At 41.5% G+C, this 21,558-nt stretch overlaps 1 protein-coding gene across 5 annotated transcripts in view; it reads left to right on the top strand.

The window, feature by feature from the left end:
- The window catches only part of DYNC1I1 (dynein cytoplasmic 1 intermediate chain 1), a 308,363-nt gene that overhangs the window by 25,191 nt on the left and 261,614 nt on the right, over window positions 1–21,558 (top strand). For 3 of the 5 annotated variants that reach the window (XM_036246458.1, XM_036246455.1, XM_036246456.1), the window contains exons 2-4: window positions 10,585–10,701; window positions 17,317–17,431; window positions 20,061–20,202. In XM_036246458.1, coding sequence (XP_036102351.1) covers window positions 10,594–10,701; window positions 17,317–17,431; window positions 20,061–20,202 — 365 coding nt within the window. In that variant the 5' untranslated portion in view covers window positions 10,585–10,593. The remainder of the gene's footprint in view (window positions 1–10,584; window positions 10,702–17,316; window positions 17,432–20,060; window positions 20,203–21,558) is intronic. The other 2 variants (XM_036246459.1, XM_036246457.1) reach the window with 1 other exon arrangement.

Genomic DNA, 21,558 nt, shown 5'->3' with positions numbered 1-21,558 from the left:
AGGCCCCGTTTATTTTTGAGTGTGGAGCAGGGAGAGTGGGGGAGGGGAGAATGGGTAGAGAGAAGCCGTTTAGTATGTCTTCCTTACCTACCACCCGGCTTAGGCAGACAAACCTTTTTTCTAGGCTTCACTCTTTCCCTAACGACGGTTTTCCTTATGCTAAATCTGGAAGTCTTAGATCTAACTGGTACTTCTAAGTCATTGTAGTTACCCGACACCTGAATGTTCTATGCTCAGTGATATCACTACTGTGTTTTTTTCTTTTCTTCAAAAGTAAGAACACTAGCCACGTCTCTTTGGGTTATCCATGTAACAGCACAGTTTTGCTAATAAATGTCTCTATAGGCTTTAGCGTCCACTCCATCTTATCAGAAGCGGGATAAGGCAACGCTTGGTTTGAGGATCCCTGGGACTCCCAAGGCGTGTTCGGGGATCTGTAAGGTCGAAACTATTTTAATAATCACGTAAAATGGTCTTTATCTTTTTGTCTATATTGACATTCACGGTGATGTTGTGAAAGCAGTGGTGGGCAGAGCCGCTGGTACCTTACTTAGCACAGATGGAGACAGTGGCATCAAACCAATTCCACGCTACACACTTATAGGTAACACAAAAGAATGTCCTTCACGAAGCAGGAAAAAAATATTTGTTATATTAAATCTCTATCCTTGAGCATGTGTCTTTACTATGACAAATGGGAACACAGAAGGTTCTTCGGCTGCCTCCTTGTTTGGTGGTTATGCCGAGAAGGCATTTGTGTGTTAGTTTGAGTTGCAAGTTGAATTTAGCTGCCTTTTTTGTTGTTTTTACATCTTTCTGGAGTATCAAGTTTATTACAAAATTTGAGAGGACGAAATACTTTAATAAGAACCCTCACAAACTTGGGGGCAAAGGAGAGCAGGAGAGGGAGCCGGGCCCCAGGAAAAATAGTCCAGTCTCTGAAGTTTCATTCAGGTGGGGGGCAGAGGGGTGGACCCACAGTGAGGGCAGCCTGTCCTCTTGACCGGCAGCTCCAGGCCATCCTCCAAGCTCAGTAGGTGTTCTGGATAAGACGCTTCTGAGGTCCACAGACCTGCCAGATACCCTCCTGCTGTCAAGCCCGTGCAGAGAACACCTCGGCCGTTTGCACACTTCCATCATCTGCTGAACCAAGTCCCCTCACCTTGTATTTCTGGAACCTCTCTCGCCTGCAGCTGTTTGCATCCAGCCTCTGGCTGTCCACGGTTTAAAAAAATTATATTGGCTTGACTCGTCCTTTTGAGATGCTACTTGTTAGTGGACAGCCTAGAGCATATGAATCTTAAGAAATAAACGAAGACCCTCCCCCTGCCTGCCCTGGCTGTGGCCAGAGGAAGAGGCTGGATCCCATCACTGCTGCTGCCGCGGGTGGTGGGAGAGCCCCCAGGGTCACACTGGAGGACTGGGCTGGGGGCGGCCGTCCTGGACCCTGGATCGGGTAGGGGTGTGGTCATCCTCGCTTCCAGGCTGGCTGGGGACTGGCAGGGCCTTTGCTCTTCTGCCCTGATGCCTGAACCTCTCCGGCTGGGGAAAGACTGATGTTGGGTTCAGGGGAGGGGCAGGGCCCTGCCCTGACGGTGTGGCCCTTCATCCTAGTTTTCGTGGTATCTAGGATTAGATCTGTGCCCATAATATTGCTATATTTTCTTCCTGTTACTGACTCCTGGATCTCATGCTGCTCAAACCCCAGGTTCTTCATTATTTCTGTTCTCTCAGGGTCCATGCCACCCCAGGGCGGCTCATTGTATTAAAAGTTTTTCACATTCTAAAGACAGAAAGTACAGTACAAGGTGTGCTCAGCCTGTAGAGAATACCCCGGGCTCCAGACATCCAGCTTCGGCCATCACAGAGTTTGAGCTTCAAGATCTCCGACCCATATGGGTGACGGTGCCGCACAAGGTGCTGCGTTTCTCGTCTGTAAATTCCCTCCCGAGCCAAAGTCTGCCAGTGGAATATTCCTCCCTGTGTCTCTAGGTACGTTCTCTGGCGTCAGGCCCCTGTGGACGATGCCCCTGTAGTATATTCGCCAGAACGGGGCTCTGGCTTCCTGCTCCACCCTGCCGCGTACTTCTCCAAGCGCTCAGATGTCTCTCCAAGCTCTCATGCCCCGAGAAGAGATTCAGTTTGTTCTGGGTGGTAATCACCTCAAACAGCTTGATGCTGCTTGGGTGAAGTAAGCCCTTAAGACAATGGACTTCTTGAAAAATTCTAGACGAGCCCAGCCCCCCTGTACCAGTCAAAACCTCACCTCGGCAAGGGATCCCTTGCCGGTGATGCTCAGAGGTACGCAGTCATCAGTACGGTGCTCCCATTGGCTTTAGACACCGTGACTCAAAAAAAGAGAAAGAAATAAGGAAACAGAAATAAAGAAAAATTACAAAATAAAAAAAAAACAATAAAAATAACAAAATTAAAATAAAATTAAAAAACACAAATAAGAAAAATTTTCAAAAGAAAAAAACTAAATAAAAATAGAAAAACGAAACATTTTTTTAAAATGAGAAAACAAGCCAATTAGAAAACAAGCCAATTAGCGCAAGTCCAGTAGGTCGCCACGAATCAGCTTCCAGCACTGGAAAGGACAAAAGCCTCCGCCCACCAGGGCCTTGCGGAGGGGTGGCTGTCATTCCAGCACAGTGGCACCTTATGAAGTCAGAGCAAGAAATGACCAATCATGGCTGGGGAGAAACCACAGAGGTTTTCTCACTTTTGATCTCATGACGTTTTTACTCTGGAAAAAAATATAAGAAACCCTAAAGAGCTTTCGGTTTATGTGGGGTATTAAAGATTGATACTTACTTTATTAGAAATGAAAATCTTGTAAGATGCATAAAACATAAACAAAAATGAAAAATTTGACTCTTCTCATGCTCCAGGTCCCAGTTCAAATACCAGGGCGTCCCTGACCCATGCACTCCTGCCCACCCCACCAGCCCATCACGTTTGTCGTCTTCACAGAACGAACCACAGTGTGGCTGCTGCTTGTTACCGCCTGTCCTTCCCGTGAAGGGAGGAACATGACTGTAGTATTCCCAGTGTCTAGCACAGTGAGTCACAACAAAATAAGTGTTTAATAAATAATTGTTCATTGGATTAATAGAAAAAAGAAAATGTGGCCAACTACTTATTTTATCAAAGTGACTCATAAAAAATCTTTTAAAAATTCATATTCTGTCCTCACTCAGCTCTGGGAGCAGATAAGATAGAAAAGAGGAAGGCTGAAGTCTTGGTCTCCAGGTATGGGGGTGCTTGTGAGGCTGAGGAAAGGCCAACTGGTAGGAGCTTTGCTGTAAAGATTAAAGATGATTTGCCCTCCAGTGGGACTTGCCTAAGGATGCATTGAATTTGGATCTGCAATGAAGCTGCAAATTATTTTTACACTTCCTTTTTTTTTTTTAAGAGAGAGATATAGAGAGATGGATGGATAGATAGATAGATAGATAGATAGATAGATACTGATTTGTTGTTCCATTTATTTATGCATTCATTGATTGCTTCTTTTATGTGCCCTAACTGGGGACAGAACCCACAACCTTGATGTATTGGGCCCATGCTCTAACCAACTGAGTTGCCCGGCCAGGGCAGCCTTTTTCTTTTTTTTAAAGACATAATTTTTTACTTAAAAAAACAATTCAAAAACTATGGTTATTTAGGCTTGGGCATTTGACAGAAATTATCTCAAAAGCCAATGGCATGCATTTGTCACTTGAAGAACACAATTGACAATATTTATTGCTAATGATAAAATTTGAGCTTTCAAGTAAAATTTAGAACTCTGGGAAACTTATATCTGCCACTATGAGCTTGACAGCTTTACCATACCTACCGACTTTTCTGAAGAGTCTAGTAGTGGCATTACCAAATTTGATTTGGGGATATTATACAGTGAAATGTATCAGCACTTGAAAAGTCTACACAATTTTCTAAATACTTAATGCATGTTGATTTAAAATCATACATGGATATAAGATGCATTCAATGTTTAAGATAGAACAATGGATTGTAATATAACAGAGAACAAAAAGTTCATTGATCGATATGGTTTCATGTTCATATTTTAACTGAACTTTAAGCAACTGCTATTTGTGGACTTTTGGTGTAATATCAAAAAAATATCCACAATTACCTCAAGAAGCTATTAAAATACTTTTTCTTTACGACTAAAATAGCATAGCACAACAGATTGAATGTAGAACAGCTACAAGAATCCAGTCGACTTCTAAGTCAGAAATTAAAGAGATACGTGAAAATGTCAGAGAATTACATTCTTCTTACTATTTTTTTTTAATCTTAAAAAGCTTGGCTATTTTTTTAATAAAGATTGTATGTTAATGCTTAACAAGTTTATTGTTATTTTAAAATTAATTGTTAAATAAATAAAATTTTATCAGTTTTAATTTTTAACATGGTAAAAATTAATAAATATAGCCAACAGAGGCAAAAGCTCTTTGAGGCCCCTGAAAAGTTTTAAGAATATTAAGGGTTGCCTGGCCAGTGTAGCGGATTGAGCGTCATTTCATGGACTGAGAGGTCCCAGTTCAATTCCCGATCAGGGCACATGCCAGCGTTGCAGGCTCGATCCCCAGGAGGGGGCGTGCAGGAGGCAGCCGATCAGTGTATCTCTCTCATATTGATGTTTCTATTTCTCTCTAAAATACAATAAAAACATATTTAAAAAAAAGAAAGAAAGGCTATCAAGGGATGCTGAGACCAAAATGTTTGAGAACTGCTTACCTACATTATGACTTGACCAGGCCTGGGCACCTTCCTACTATGAGATAGATTGTATTAACAATTTTATTTTCACAGTACTGACAGCTGTAAAACTTTAGCAAGCAACCCTCTCACCTGGTTCACCAGCATTCTTCCTCCTCAGAGTTCTGCAACCCTCTTTTTACTGACTGTGATAAAGCTGTAAAAATGGACTCATGGTAGCGGTCAGTTCATCCCTCGGCCTCCCGTCCAGGTAGAAGGAGGCAGCCCCGTCTTTTACGAAAAGCAGGCAGGTGAGACAAGGTTGTGAGAGATGGAATTTCTTACGCCTACCCTGTGGCAGAAGAAAAATTCAGTAGCTGATAGTGGAGAGCTGACAAGAGCAACTGTTCTCAGGCAGAAAAAGAGAATTTGTTTCTAGATATATATATTTCTCAGTAAGTCTGGCAACAGCTGGGCAATGATTTTAAACCTCCCGGGATTCAGACTTTAAGCTTAAAAATAATTTGCATATGCCAGCATTAGAAATGGAATCTCAAACAGCTGCCAACTTAGACAACTGAAAGGAGAGAGAGATCTATATTGTTCAAAAGCTGAGCCTTGGGAGGCTCTGGTACTCGGCAGCTGCGTAAACAGAACGAACCCTTTTGCTTCTCTGTTAGACACTGGGTTCTAAACAGGACTAAACCATCTCATGATGATTTCTGCAGAAATGAAAATGAAGGCAAAAGCGCTCCTGTAGGTGTTCGACAAAAGCCGTCAGCGATCCTTTCTTTATGGATGTATATGCACAGAAGACATATGAAGGACATGCCAGGCTAACTGGGAAGGGAAGGGTAGGTGTGAACGTGACTTTTGCGTCTTCTCTTCTGTGTCCATATATTTCTCTCATGCTTTCCTCCTTCCTTCATCTCCCCATTCTTTCTTCTGTTGAGACGGAGGCCCGGGAGTGTTACTCTGACGGAGCACCGAGAGTGGCATTCCCTGGAACTAACCTCCTCGCTGGAGAAGAAGCTGTTCTCCAGGTGCCTGTGCATCCTCGGGGGGAAGTGACTAAGACAGAGGGTGCCCGCCTGGGACTGCTCCATCTGTTGCTTTCCCTGTGTTCAACAGGAAAATCGAGAAGAATTTTACTACGGCTAAATTACATGACTACATTTAATAAAAAATACTTATTTCTTTGGGTCACGCCTCTTTAACCACATGCTTTCCATTTCATACCCATTTAGAGTGAGAAGACCCTTCCGGTCTCTTGAAGTGCTGTAGAGTGATCTCTAGGAACGCAGATTGGGTTTTCTTGCTCTGATGGCATTACTGTTAAATCAGCAGCATGCTATACTTTGAATGTATTTAGCACTGCAACCTTTTTCAAATGATTGCAGGGAACTTTGAGTGATGACTTGGGCTACTGAGTTAGGGTGGAATTAATGATGGGGGCAAGAGTTGGCAGGGTAGAAAAAAATAGTAATGATAATAATTCAAAAAGCAAGTCCAGAATATGGGACTCTGCTGTGACAGCTGACCAGGCCTCCAAACGTGCAGCTGATCAAGGCATGAGGATGGATGGAGCTGGGGGGAGAGTAATAATTGTTCCTAAGCCGGGGGAGTTAAGCCACAGTTGGCTGATGGGTGAGAGTGGGTTGATTATCAGACAGGAAGGAGACTTAACACCCAGAAGTGGGTTTGATTTGTTTACTTGACCCCTTACTATTACTGAACTCAAGGGGTTCACCACTTGGGGTGCTCTATTAAAAAAACACATGGGTATCTCAAAGTAGTTTTATTTATTTGCAGCAAGTAAAGGAGATAGGAGATTCATATCCAAATCTCTGCTCCCCCAAAGGGAGGCTTAGCCATTGCTCAAATACACTATTTGGTCAATTATATGTTGTCTTCTTTCTAGCGGGCTATCTTTATCCCTTGAGTTCCTGTGAGCTCATCCTGTTTATAGCAGCATCTGCAAAATACTGTGCTACATGGTCACATTGAGCAAGAATAGCATTTAGTACTGCCCAGACCTTGAGACCCTTGTCCTACCTAACATTACCATTTGTAAATGAAAGAGACCAGCTTTTTATGTATTGGTAGCCAGGGAACAATAATCAGCAGCAGGTAGCTCTGACTCTTATTTTCATAAACTGAGAGCATCATCATTGCCTTTGCAATGACCTGGATTAGCCACAAGAAGCTCTATAACTCACGGTCCCTAGGCTTTGCTCCTCGATTTTGCTTTGTTTAATATGCAGGGAGATTTAGTGGGTCAGATTGGCGCCCCACCCCAAACTGTGGATTTCACTGCTGACATTGCGTTTAATGCCACTGTTTAAACCATTTCACTATGTGCAAAGGCCCATTCATTTACTCTAATGTGTATTTTCCAAACCCTTTATGAGGCATTTTCTTGAGATTTCTTACTCTCCTAGGGGCTGATGCAAAGTGTCTGTTTTGGAGTCGAACCAAAAATCATTAAGTAGAAGGTATTCTAGAGCTGCCTAACGGGGGCTCCACTGCCTTGAAAAAGTAAAGTGTTATTTGAAACCTCGCCACTTAATATAATTGTTTCAAAGTTCCCTTTAAAATATCGGCTCTTTGGCTGGTAACACCAACTTAAATGACCAACATCGTCAGACATATTTATCAGCTGTAAGAAGACTTTTGCCCTTTGCAGAAATGTACTGAGAATACACCTTACTTCCCACTGGGGAATGAAGTTCTTCACAAGAAAATCACGAAGAAATACGGGATGTATCCCACATTTGCTCCTTAGCCGAAGTCCTTGCATGGCCTGGGAGTGGTGGATGAAAGTTGGGGACGTGTGGAGGAGAGGGAAACTCAGAGCTTTCCACTGGCTGTTTTCAGCATACAATGACACAACTATTCTTTTAACAGTGGTTTTTCCCATTGAACATTTCATTTCTGACAGCAGAACATGTCAAAAATGTAAATCAAGTTGGCCCTAGTTCGAAAGAGTACATGTAACTTCTCAGATGGCTTCAGGAATTGGGTTCAAATTTTCTCTTGCAGCAGTGTTACCCATTGGTGCTGAAAGCTATTGGCCAACAGTATTTTATTGATACACGTGACTTCTATCAGTTCTATGGCTTCTCTTGAAATAGGGAAATCAGAAGATCTGACTGGTAGGGTCCATGTTCTTCCATGCCAACCCTTGGTTGGAGCTGGATAAAGCTGCCTCCTTTGGGCATTGGGTTTCCTCTATGGCTGGCCTCTGCTTTGCTCCCTCATGTTATCTTCATGACACCTGTAGGACTTTGAATTTGTGACTCAGATTTAAACAGTCCCTTGTAGCCTGGGCCGGTTTGGCTCAGCAGTTAGAGCATCGGCCTGTGGTCCAGAGAGACCCGGGTTCAGTTCCCGCTAAGGGCACGTACCTCGGTTGCAGTTTGTCCCCCACCCTGTTTGGGTCATGAGGGTGGCAACCGCTCGATGTGTCCCTTTCATGTCGCTGTTTCTCTCTCTCTCTTTCCCTCCCACTCTATCTGAACAAAAAAATGGAAAAATGTCCTCGGGTGAGGATTAAAAAAATAAAATACAATAAATAAATATAACGGTCCCTTGTAGATGAGTGGCTCGGTTCTGTTCCACAGCCCCAGTCTCCATGCATCCTCTGGTCTCATCTGTATGTTGCATCTATGCATTTTTTGCTGCCCAGAAGTCCCGTTGACACCCAAATTAATTTCATCATTTCCTTCATGCCTTCTCTTCCCAGTTTCACTGCCATCCTCAGTACTCTCTCAAAGTTGAACTGCGACTGAACCTTTCTCCTTCTGGGCGGTGCTCTCTCCGGGCCACGTTCCCTGCATTCTGACTGTACGCTCGCCTACCACCGCGTGCAGGCGCAGTCAGTCCAGACCGATGCTGGCGGCCGCCTTGCCTCATTGCTGGTGTCTGCTCCCAACTCTTTGCAGATAGGGACAAGAAAAGGCTTAAGCAGATTCCATTTTCCTTCTGTCACTTTTCTTTTCAAAAAGTTGCTCTGATTTCCCGTCACTCATGATCCCAAATGAAACTCACTTTTCTCCTTTCCCAAGGCTTCACCAGTGGCCTGCACATGTCCATTCTTACAAAGTCCAGTTGCCATTTCTTGACTTGGGTTCATCCGCATCTCTTGTACTCAGCCTGCTGGTCCCCTAACATGGGTCTCCGTGGATTGTTGTGACTGAACATGATAATCAATGTGAAGTGCCTGGCACTCGGTAATCAATCAGCCAGGATCTCAGAGAACGTCTCCAGCCACACCACATGCTCACAGAGTCGTTATGTACTCCCAGAAGGACAGGATCTGGTTTTGCTCATCTTTGTACTCTGATGCCTTATACCATGCAAGGGGTTGAGGGGAGGACCTTTTTCTGCCAAGGGCCATTTGGATAATTATAACATTGCTCATGGGCCATGAGAAATTATCAACTTAAAAATTAGCCTGCTCTATTTGGCCAGGCTAATTTAGTGAAGCATGTGATGTTAGCTGGTACTGATTTTTAGGGCCTGCAGGCCAGACTTTCCCCACCCCTGCCTATAGTGCCTAGCACAGATTACATATTCAAAAATATTTGCTGAAAAATGAAGACAGTGTGTGATCATGAATGGCAGAGATTGACTATTGTGATTATTATTGTTATTATTTCACATCTTTGCCATCACACCATGAGCAGAACTATGTACAGTAGCAACACAGTACACTTCTCAACTCTGTGTATTTGTCTTAGGGTGACTGCGGATTCCTGATTACGTCCTAAAGACGGTGCCAGGAAGTGTGAGGGTTTTTTCATTGTTTTGTATTCTTTGGTTCTTCTTTTGCCTTCTATTGCTCTGTCATTCACATAGGAATATATATAATATATTCATCATAGTTGCATTCAAATAATATGCAAATGAGTACTCATGACATTTATGATTCATTTTTTTTTATTTTTACTTTATTTTAGGAATTTGGGTCATGGGAGGGTATTTCTCAGTCTCTCCATTTTCTTAGTTTCCAGTTGGGAACACAAAAGAGACAAATAGAATAGTTGGTGATTGCTGAGAGTCTTCTCCAAACTCATTTTATTTGAAAATATTTCTGGCACCATCACCACCAGCATCACCATCACCGTGAAAACTGAAATTAAATCTCGTTCATCTTACCATTCCCAAGAATTTGCCTTGGTGTTTATATCCTATTTCATGTTTTCACAAACCTTTTTTGCTTTGAAAAAGGAAAGTACGAAGACAAGCAATATTGCATTCAGTATGCAAATATAAGTTTTATAGAAATAGGGTTGTGCTGGAGACAAAATTAATTGTGACAGTTCGGGAGGAGTTTTACCAAAAAAAAAGAAGATTAACACGTTAGGTCTTCAGTGGTTGTCTTCCCTGATGCATATAATGTTAGGCAAAATGAAATCTCCATGTGCCCAAGGTCACTGGAGGAATGTTTACTGAGTCCACAGAAATTTGAGCAGGGCACGTCTCTGAGGGTTTATGACAGCCTGTTTTCTTTCTCAGTGTGGGCATGAATTGTCCATTATCATCTAAATTGGAAGTCATAATGATGGACCTTCTTGGTTCTCTTCTTTATTTATCTTTTGTTTATTTATGAAACTTTTACAGAAAATGTGTTGCTTAATCTGAAGTTGCTATTATTTGTCAGATTAGAATGGACAATAACATTGTATTTCTTCAAATATATATATAATTGTATATAGAGAGAGACCAGATCTGACTTAACCTGTTTCTTTGATTCTTTGACATAGGCTAAGAAAGACAACCTGTTATTGCCCAAATTTGGGTTACCTTTTCAATGATAATACGGAAAAGTTATTTTTATCAATTCACATTTTTTTCTTTCCCTCCAAGGAAACCAACATGTCTGACAAAAGTGACCTAAAAGCTGAGCTAGAGCGCAAAAAACAGCGCTTAGCACAGATAAGAGAAGAGAAGAAACGGAAGGAAGAGGAGAGGAAAAAAAAAGAGGTAAATACTGGGTGTCGGGGTGTTTGTGGGGGGAAGGTTGATAAAAAGGATCCTCTAAAAGAATTCTTTTATAATACTTGATATGAAGTGTAGAAATAGCCTTCATCTTGTACAAAAACCAGAGGTCCAAAATATTTTTGAATAATTCTCCAAGAAGGAAACTTTGTATAGTATGATATGCTTGTATGATTAGAACCCAGAGCTGCTTCCTGACTTAAGAGTTTTTCTTTAAGGAAAAAGAGAATGTGCTTTGATGCCTCACCATCTAAATAAGTGTTGTTTCATACTCCAAGGCTTGGGATACCACGGTAACAGATTATAACAATTATTTTCCAACAAAGCATAATTGCAGTTGTGTATTAACCCCTGGCATCTTGTATCTCTCCATTGCATTTTACTGTGATTAATACCATAGTTTATTTGTCCTTGACAGTGTGTGTGATGTCTTTCCTTTGGAGATCTTTGCTGGTTTACATGCAGTCTTTGGGTGACGTGGAGGCGAGAATGACAAGAACTGGCTATTCATTTACACGCAAAGCCAAAAACAACGTTACGTTATTATGCTTTCTTTCCTTCACACGTCAACACCGACTGTAGTTTTAAAGCACCTGTTTTCCTTTACTAATAACCACTTTCCTTTTAAACTGACATTCTAATATCCAACTCGAATTTCACAGAATTACCGCAAAACGCGGTGTAATGTGGGAAATCTGGTTCCAAATTAGGCTGTCTGCTCCATCTCTGTCACTGCAGGCTGATCAGAACAGCCCACCCTGTTTCTGCACCCGGCAGCTTTGCCTGCTGGAGGTTTGGCTTGTTGCACAGCAGACAGGGCCCTGGGAGCTGGGGTGGCAGGTGGTGGGGGTGCGACACCTGGGTGGTAGGCGTGCCCAGGCCTCTGCTAGTTCTGGAATTAAAGTCACCTATTCTTACTTTCCTCATTTCTAAATGGACAGGGCGGGTATGCCTGTGCTATCCAGACTCCCCTGGTGATACGGAGTCATAATCTCCCATCTCAGTGTTTTTTATTTAAAGATCCAAATGGGGCCAATGTTGTCAGACAGAAGACCGACAGCTCAGTGGTTATGCACACAGGTTTCTGATGGAGCATGGCGGGGAATCTGGCTCTGCCCTTCCCTGCAGGGCCTTGAGCCGGTACGAGATGGCCTGAGACCGTTTCCCTCTGGGGGACAGAGAGGAGTTCTGCGAGGCCCCTGGAGATCCTGGAGATCAGGGAGAGACACGGAGCTGTTGTGCTCCTGAGATCAGCTCCCAGAGTAGGAGAAGGCAGCCCTGCGGACTGGCTGCGTACCTTTATCAGGACTGCAATTGGTGTGGCCATTTTCTAAAAATGTTCCATTACTGGAAGGGTTTTATAATTCAAGACCTCTAGTTTCCTGGGATTGTAGCATTTTGTTGCTGAAAGAAACCTGGAAGTAATCTATTCTGATCCCTCTTTTTTTAGATGTTCTTGAATTCCAGAGGCCCAAGCCTTCTGGGTAGCTGTCCTCTCTCTCTAGTCTCAGGACCCCACCCCCAACTTCCGGGCAGATATCCAAAGCAGAAATCTGGTGTCATTGTTTCATCACCCCCTTTTCCATCTTACAGTGATCATCAGATCCTGGACAGGCACAATACTCTTTCTACCCAATTTTCTTTCTCCCTAAAATACACATTCTAGCCAGGCTTAGCTACTTAACATTGGTGGGCTCCCTCTTGACTGTGAGTTTGCGAATATTCTCCCCCCTCTGCTTTTACTGTCCGACTTCTCTCTATTGTCCTTCACCCGGCTGTTAACTACATGTCTTTCAGTTCTCTTCTCCAGTGTCATTTCCTCCAGGAAGTCTACTTGGATGCCTTTCTGCATCAATGACTAAGTTAGTCCTGCACCCCATCCTCGACCTTATCAAACCGTTTGGCACAGAGCATTATAGTTGCCTCCTTACTTATCTTTGCCTTCTAGTAGAATGTAAACTTCTGAGGACGGGGCTGGATGTTTTTCATCACTGAGTCAGTGTTAGCGCGGATCCTGCTACTGACAGTGGGCCTTCAGTTAAGGATTATACAGGGGCGGGCAAAAGTAGGTTAAAGTTGTAGGTATGCAACAGAGTTTATTCTTGTATTATTAATTATTAATTATTGTGTTTTTTTTAAATTCTCACCTGAGGGTATTTTTCTATTTATCTTCAAATAGAGTGAGAGAGAGAGAGGGAGGGAGGGAGAGAGAGAGCGAAACATCGACATGAGAGAGACACATAGATTGGTTGTCTCCTGCAGTACCCCGATCAGGGCTGGGGAACAAACACAGCTGAAGTACATGCCCTTGACTGGAATCAAACCCACAACTCTTTGGTCTGTGGGACGATGCTGTAACCACTGAGCAAAACCGACCAGGGCCAATTATTGTATTATTAATCTGTATTACCACTCTATGAGTGAATGAATGAATACACAGACTAGTTAAGGCAGACCTGAGATTCTGATCACTGACATCCTTTTCATGCATCTGGGATTATTTTCCGGAAATTTCCCAGGAAGTTTGTGATCCTGAGTCCATGAAATGTTCTAGTCAACTGGCTAAATTTCGTGTTGTTTATAGAGAGTTAGAAATAGCCTTAAGCTTATAGGTTTGACTTTTAACTTTATTTAAACTTACACTGTGAATAAAACAGATTTGGACTAAAAAGGAAACAAAATGATCTTTGATGCTAATCTCAGTAACTATTTTTGCCATGACTGAAAACTAGTGTGAGTTAGGACCACCCAGGCTGATTATCTCCACAGAATCCAGAAAACTATGTACATGTATAAAATTACCACTCACTGCTCTTTTGGATGTCAACTGCTTTCTTGGTTGTGGTATTATGGATGAAATCTGATTTTAAAATAAATATAGTGGCCACCATTTAAGACGCAGACCCAATTTCATGAAAAATTGGCCTCAATACAATGAGGTGTGCTTAATGGGACCACCCTGAAGTTTCGTCCTGTCCTTGGCCTTCGGCCGAATTGCTGCAAGGTAGAACAGAGGTTTCCTGGCTGTCCTCACGTGTTCCTCTATTACCCACGAAGCTGTCTTTGGAAAAGTGACTGATAAATCTCAGCTGACAATTTTTCATTGTTCGATTATTCTCTCTGGGTCTCAGCTGTAATTACCCTCCACAAACACAAATATCATTCTCTGGGGAAGGCACCATTAGCATATTTTTAATTGCTAGTACTGTGAAATCAGCCTTTATTTAGAGTCAACATAATATATTAGGATTCTGTAGTATTTACATGGGGAAAAAAACACACAAAAGTTTCATGATTAGGATACTTGGTATAAATATCTTGGATAAAGTAACATTTTGTTTAGTTTAAGGTGCTAATTAGTAACAGATAGGAACTGCCTTTATTTTTGATAAGTCCCAGTAACCTAATTTCACATTTTTCATGGTCAACCTTCAGTGTTGATAGCGTTCCTAAGCTTCTGTTACATCTAGATGGACATTTGTCCTTATTAATATATGTCATTATATTTTATGTTTTCTTAAGAATTAAAAAAGGTTGGCCCTGGCTGGTGTGGCTCAGTTGATTAGGCATTGTCCTGTGCCCCAAAAGGTTGCCAGTTCAATTCCCGGTTGGCACGTGCCTGGGTTGCGGGCTGGATCCCTGGTAGGGAGTGTGCAGGAGGCAACTGATGGATGTTTTAGTCTCGCATTGATGTTTCTCTCACTCCCTCTCCCTTCCTCTCTCTCTAAAAATCAATTTAAAAAATCTTAGAAGGTGGAAGCAGGGAGTGAGTTGACAGGACACCTTGTATTGTGGCAGTGATATTTTGGAGATGGAATTCGGGTATACTTTTTTTGCACAATGTATGGTTGTGCATGTTGACATGTGATTTACCCTATAGTATGTTTCTTGAAAGCTTAGTGATTAACGTTAGAATAAATAAATAAAGCAGATTCTGTGCCTTTCTGCATAGGACATACGTGACAAAAAGTTATAGGTAATATGCCCTAAGTTTATTCAAAAGGAAAAGATTAGGTGTATTTTTTTTCTGTTCATGCTATGTAAGCTGCATTGGAACTTTTCTGTTGTCCTTCAATACGTTTTTGTTGAAAGAATGAAGGAAGTTAAAGATTTTTTATTTTTGATCTCAGACTACAAAAATGGTTTTGTTATGAGCACAGGTCACTGGAAGTTTAGATGACTCCTTCTAACAGTGGTGTTGTAAAAGGCTTTCTGAATGGAGTACAGTTGGTGGAAGCTTCTGTAATGATAGAATAACATTTACCAAAGGCAGATATTCATTCATTCATTCACCACAGTTTTTATCGATCATCTACTATGTGTCAGGCCCTGATCTAGATGTGAGGATATAGTGATGAACAAAATAAACACGTATCTGCCCTCAGTAATGCTGATGGTCCAGCTATGGCTTAAACTCCTCACTGTAAAACCGGTTATACAATTTCATATTGGCTTCCTAAGATGAATTTTGCTTATCTTAGTTTTTTCGTTTGTATTTCAGGATAATTCCCTTTTCTTTCACCCCACCTCACCCCTCTTTCTTTCCATCTTCTTTTAACTTTGAGATATTAACTTTGATATAGATCTTCACTCTGCAAGTTTCTTTTTCTCACCGTTTCTACCTTTGCCTCTGTTGTACGCATACGCTTTGGAACTTGCTTCAGTAGTTTCAATGCTAAAATCAGAAAAGAGCATGAACTGATATCTTTAATAATAGAGATTAAACTGCCATTTCAGAATTTTGGATTACGTGAAACTGCCTGATATCCTCTTGTACTCTCATTAGCCCTGATCGTCGACCCCCATGATGGCTCTTTCCCTCTAATGACAGGTAGACTTCAAAAATATAAGTGCACCCTGGCCGGTTTGGCTCAGCAGTTAGAGCGTCAGCCCAGGGACTGGAGAGTCCCGTGTTCGTTCCCCGCTAAGGGCATGTACCTCGGTTGCAGTTTGTCCCCACCTCGGTTGGAGTTGTGTGGGTGGCGACCACTTGATGTGTCTCTCTCACATCGATATTTCTCTCTCTCTCTCTCCCTCTCTCCCTCCCTCCTGCTCTATCTGAAGATACATGCAAAAAGAAAAAAAAATGTCCTCGAGTGAGGGTATACACACACACACATACACACACACACATTTTATTTTTTATTTTTTTATTTATTTTTTATCCTCACCCGAGGACATTTTTCCATTTTTTGTTCAGATAGAGTGGGAGGGAGAGAGAGGAACAGAGAGAGAGAGAGAAACATCGACGTGAAAGGAACACATCGAGTGGCTGCCACCCGCACAACCGACCAGGGCCGGGGACAAACTGCAACCGAGGCACACGCCCTTAGCGGGAACCGAACCCGGGTCTCTCAGGACCGCAGGCCGACGCTCTAACCGTTGAGCCAAACTGGCCAGGGCCACACACACATTTTAAGCCTGGGGCAAAGAATAATGGAAGTGTTGAGCTCAGCAGTATGTGCAAAAATGCATTTTGCTTATAATCAGAGTGTAGGTTACAGCCTGGGAGTAAGTCAAAAGTGCATGAAATCATTCTGCTTTAGATGCCTGGATATAAAGTGTGTGTGCTTCACTGCTTTGCAGTGTCCTCTTTGCAATGTCCCGAAGGAAGCAGTGTGCTTGTTAGGGTGCCCAGCTTGCCCCTGGGGAGGAAGGCGTGTCTGATAACTGCATCACTGGTTTTTGACAAGCCTTAGGACAGCTTCACTTCTCTGACCCCGCAAAGCTGTGTTGGGAGGTAGCTGCACATCCAATAAGATGTTAGCATGTTTCAGACGTGGGGCAAATGCCTTGTCTTAAGAAGTAACTGTATTACGAAAAAAAAAAAAAAAAAAAGACCTGAATGTTTAATTCCCCCAGAATCCCTCCACTGACCTCCTTTAACCTGTATTGTGACTTGTCACTGTTCTTAAAACACAAAAGAGCATAGGATCTGACGAAGAGGCTCACACAAGATGTGCTTTTGAGACAGAATTTGGGAAAGGAAGTCCTCCTAAATGATTTTTTCTTTATTTTTCTACATGGGAATTCTCTTTTGAGTTAATATGTATGTATAATGGAAGCCTATGAAAGTCAGAAGTAACAAGACTTAAATTAATATTGTTTGCATGCCTTAAGAACATTTTAGCCCGGTTTATTTTAAATCATGGTAAACTCAGATTGCTGGTACAATTAGTGTATTTACAGTGACCGATTTTCATAGCTGATTTTACTTTTTAGCCAGATCCCCATGATTCCTTTAGGCATAATCTCACATATGGGGGCGGTGAGTATTATAAACACACAGCCATCGAGAGCGGATAGTGTGTTTTCCCAGAAGGGTCCAGGAGGTCTAGAAAGGCAGACAGAATTTTTAAACACTAATTTGCCTTGATGCTTTCTTCCAAAACCAGTGAGAGAAACTTTTATAACCATGTGACAGAGACAGGAAAAAGCCTGCAACCAAAAGAGAAAGCACCGGGTTAGTAATTATTAAATGGAATTTCATCCTTCATACACATGATTATATCTAGTTAGGGTTTTTGCCTAGTTTCAGCTAGGAAAAGCACGCACGCGGTTCTGTTACTAACTTTTCTTGCTGGCATCTCCTTTTCAAAGGCTGATATGCAGCAGAAGAAAGAACCTGTCCAGGACGACTCAGACCTGGATCGCAAACGCCGGGAGACAGAGGCTCTGCTGCAGAGCATCGGCATATCGCCGGAGCCCCCTCTAGGTACTGGACAGTGCTTGTGTTACTATTTCCTTGCGTTTGGCTTGCACGGGATATACCATGTCCAGCGCTTACTATTCTTTTAAGTCTTGTTTATTTTTATGTTTTAAAGAAATTCCGTGGCTTATGACTCAGGCGTATTTATTTCTGGAGTTGAGGGCTGGAAGGAGATGGGAGGACAGGTTGTAAAGTTCTTTGCAGTTTGCCGATTATGTGGTCGACTGTCTCCACTGTGTTACTATTAGATTGTTTTATACTTGTTGAATGAGTTGCCACATGGTAAACACAAGAAATCTCGGAATTTTTTACTTAAACTGTTCATTTCCATCGCTGAATTCTAGTCTCTCTCTCTGCCAACCTAAATACGGTGAATCTGGTTATGAGTTTTATAACCCCAGGCATAGCTATTTCATGATGAAAGTAGAATACTCAGTGGGAAATTGGAAGAAAAACTTAAAATTGTGACAGATTAGCAGCTAATTAACAAGTTTAAATTTATTTGAGTCTATTGTGTATCTTGGTTTTATTGCAAATTGGCATTTTCACCGTAATACCCCTCCTTCAACTCGTTCATTCCTAGTTAATTGTCCATGACCTCATTTTATCACTTGGGGTTGGGTATTGAACTACTTGCTTTATTTATGTTGAAGGTAACCTGTACATATTGTGTTTCTTCTGTCACTTACCCATAGATGGCTCATGTGATAAGTTATCTTATTTTTCTTTCTCCATTTGCTTTCCTTACATTTCAGAGTAATCTTAGGGTGTCTATAAAACTATGTAATATCCAATATAGTTTTAAAAAACAACTTTTAAAACAATACATATAAATAAATACAATATCAGGTCGCTTTTTAAAAATGGTCTGTTTCCTTTTCATCTTATCATTGGCTTTTATATTAAAATAAGTTTTCATTGATTTCCATAGTTACTTAAAGAGCAAAAATGATCCCATGTATAATAAAATAACAAGTATTTCTACTAATGTAAATACAAAAAAGAGCAATAATTAATAAGCCTATACATTATTAAGTGTTTCTGAATATAATTTAATATGTACATACAAAACTAAAACAGCATGAGAAAACGTTTTATACTCAACCTCAATCTGTGGTAGGTAATATCACATCTAACAATGGTTATAACAAGCCAAATAAGATGCTGATTGTTTTGTTGAGTTTCTTATGGTGTGGAAGATATAACCTGTGGAATATGTGACTGATGGACCTTTAAGGAGATTGACAGACTATTTTGTATTTAGTTGACATGTGATATAAATTAGACACTTTGTAATCAATTATATTTTCCCCTCAAACTAACTTTGGAAAGTCTGTTGCAATGTGAATGAACACTGTTTAAACACAGTGATAGTATGTCCTATTCTTCCCTATCCTACAGAAAGCCAGCAATTAAACTTGAAGAATAAAACAGTTAAATATCCCTAAACCATAACCAAATTCTGAAGTGTGCTTGCATCCCTACCAATCGGCCTTGGCAAGGGTAGACCCCCTTTTGAGTTTCCATCCATCTCTCTGACTTACCACAGAGGATAATCAGTGAATTAATTGTAGGACCACATGAAAATTCTTAGTTTCTTGACAGATCTGCCATTGTGTTATAGGATTTGGACAAAACAGTTAAACCCTTTACCCTATTAAATAAATAAAAGGAAATTACACATGATTGAAACCAAATGGGAATCCACACTCTTGTACTGAAGTTTTTTCCTGCCCATATGGCTCCTTTGGCACGTGTGATATTGAGAACCCGTTGAATTCGCCTGGACCAGAGCCATCTTGGGTATTTGGTACCACTTCTATCTGAAGGACATTTGGCTTGTGTCTGAAGGACAGAGAAAAAAAATACATTTGCCTCTTCTTTAGCTTTCTTCTTTTATTATCCTTGCTGTCGGATTTTCAGCTCACACTGACCTCGATCTTTGAACTTGCACATCCTGTCTTCAGAAGGGCAGTGCTCTCCAGAGTTGACGGAAGCAAAGAACACGAGCCCCAACACAGTAAACAGCACAACGGGATGAAACGATTAAGTAAATGTAAAAATACGGCATCCTGGCATTTTTCTTTGTCTTGAAAGAGATTTTTAAATTACCAGGTTAGCATTTACCCTTTCTCTGCCACTTAATCTCTCTGAGCAAATGCAGTTTAGAATCCACAGATGATAGATCTCCTTCCCAAGGCAGACATACACAGACTTTTCTGACCCATCTTGACCATTTACATGCTCCAGAATCACTTATTTCATAATCTCGTAAAGTTTTATAGACACTCCATTTTACTCTTTGATAGGTCACATCTCTACTAACAAAATAAAGTGGAGAATTAGAATTATCTGGCTGGTTCCGACCAGAGGTCTTTGACTTGAATTATCTGGATAACTATTTTGATTCTCCATTTTACTTCGTTAGGTGGACATGGCCTTAGAATCCCTAAATTAATTCTGTCTAAATTCATTTCAAATTTTAATTTCCAAACTATAAAAAATTCACTTGACTTTCTTCCTTTTCTTTCCTTTTTTTTTTTTTTTTCCCCATATCCCATCTCAATCTCCTGGCCATACAACCATTTTACTTTGGGCCCGTTTGTTTTGATTTGTCTGACACTGCTCTTCCCAGTGCAGCCGCTGCATTTTTTAACATGGGATACCTGTTATTTTCATTATTTAGTCCCAACCCCTATGTCTCCCTCCTCGAAATCAGTGAGCACTCCCAGTGAAGCTGGAAGCCAAGACTCAGGCGACCTGGGACCATTAACAAGGTAAGAATTGTTCCTTTACGAAGGCCATGGTGGGGTGTCAGCAGTACCAAAAAAAAAACCACCTAAAAATCATACCACTTTTCTGTGCACTGTTAAATGTGCTTGCACCTGCATGTGTACTCAGTCGTTTTATGTTTAACTGTATGGTGGCTTGCTATTTGGGGGTAAAGCAATGATTTTGAACACTAGGAATTATAAACATATATAATCCCTCCTTGAGTGGGTTAATTAACACCTGTGTGTTGTTTAACAAATACAAACGTATCCATTAGCTTGGGCCTAAGAGAAAGCAGGGAAGGACCAAAGACAAATGCAATAATATCTGGGTTCTCACTATCCTGCTTCGGTGTTGGTTTCCATGAGAATGTTCGTGAATAGAACACTGAGATGTTCTAACCCTGAATTTCATTTTTCTCTTTTGTTAAAATATGTTTTTATTGATTTTTGAGAGAGAGAGAGGAAAGGAGAGAGAGAGAGAAACATTGATGTGAGAGAGAAGCATCGATTGGCTGCCTCCTGCACACCCTCTACTGGGGATCAAGCCTGAAGACCAGGTGTGTGCCCTGACTGGGAATCGAATTGGGACCTCTCAGTCCATGGGACGACACTCAGTCCACTGAGCCACACCGGCCAGGTGAATTTCATTTTTCAAGGATCTTTTGTTTTCTTACTAGAGTTGACTAATTTGAGAACTCAGTCCCCAAAGTATCTCTATGGTTATGTATTACTAATTTTTGATGATCATCAGGGTTTACTGGTCTGTTTTGTGAGCCTTTGCCAAATGTTTATTACACCGTGGCTACTCGAAGATGATGTAACTTCTGAAAGCGGATATAGACTTTCTCTACTTTGACCCCTGAGAGAATATCCGAAAGGTAAAGCTATGAAGAGCGCGAGGAGAGGGCTCACTGATACACGTGGAGTCATGGTAACTTTTTAATGCGGTTGTCGGCACCGGGATCTCCACCTGCAGGTGCCCATGTGGGTGGAGCCGGTGGCCTCTGGCAGCTGGTGAGCAAACACCTCATTTATAAAGGCCAGGTGGTCTCCTCGCAGCTCAGACTGGTTGAGCTCATGTGGGAATATGGACCTAGTTTTTCCACATCTTTCCATTGTCATGAGAAGCTAAACATTCAAGTATTTGTGCAATAATTTCCTAAATGTGAAATGGCCATGACTTTATTACAAGTCATTGTGGGCCAGATTTAGCCTGTGGGTTGACAATTTGTGACCTTTGTCTTTGACTCTTAGTTTTAAAAAAATCATAAAGTACTTTAATAAACTTCAAATAAGAGAACAATCATCCGCAACACTACAGTTCTAACAATTCAGCCTTTGCCTTGTCTATGCACCTTT

This window comes from Molossus molossus, unplaced genomic scaffold (genome assembly GCF_014108415.1).
Source record: "Molossus molossus isolate mMolMol1 unplaced genomic scaffold, mMolMol1.p scaffold_m16_p_7, whole genome shotgun sequence".
Classification (NCBI taxonomy): Eukaryota; Metazoa; Chordata; class Mammalia; order Chiroptera; family Molossidae; genus Molossus; species Molossus molossus.
Note: the sequence above shows the minus strand (reverse complement) of the source record. Positions and strands in the feature narration are given on the sequence as shown.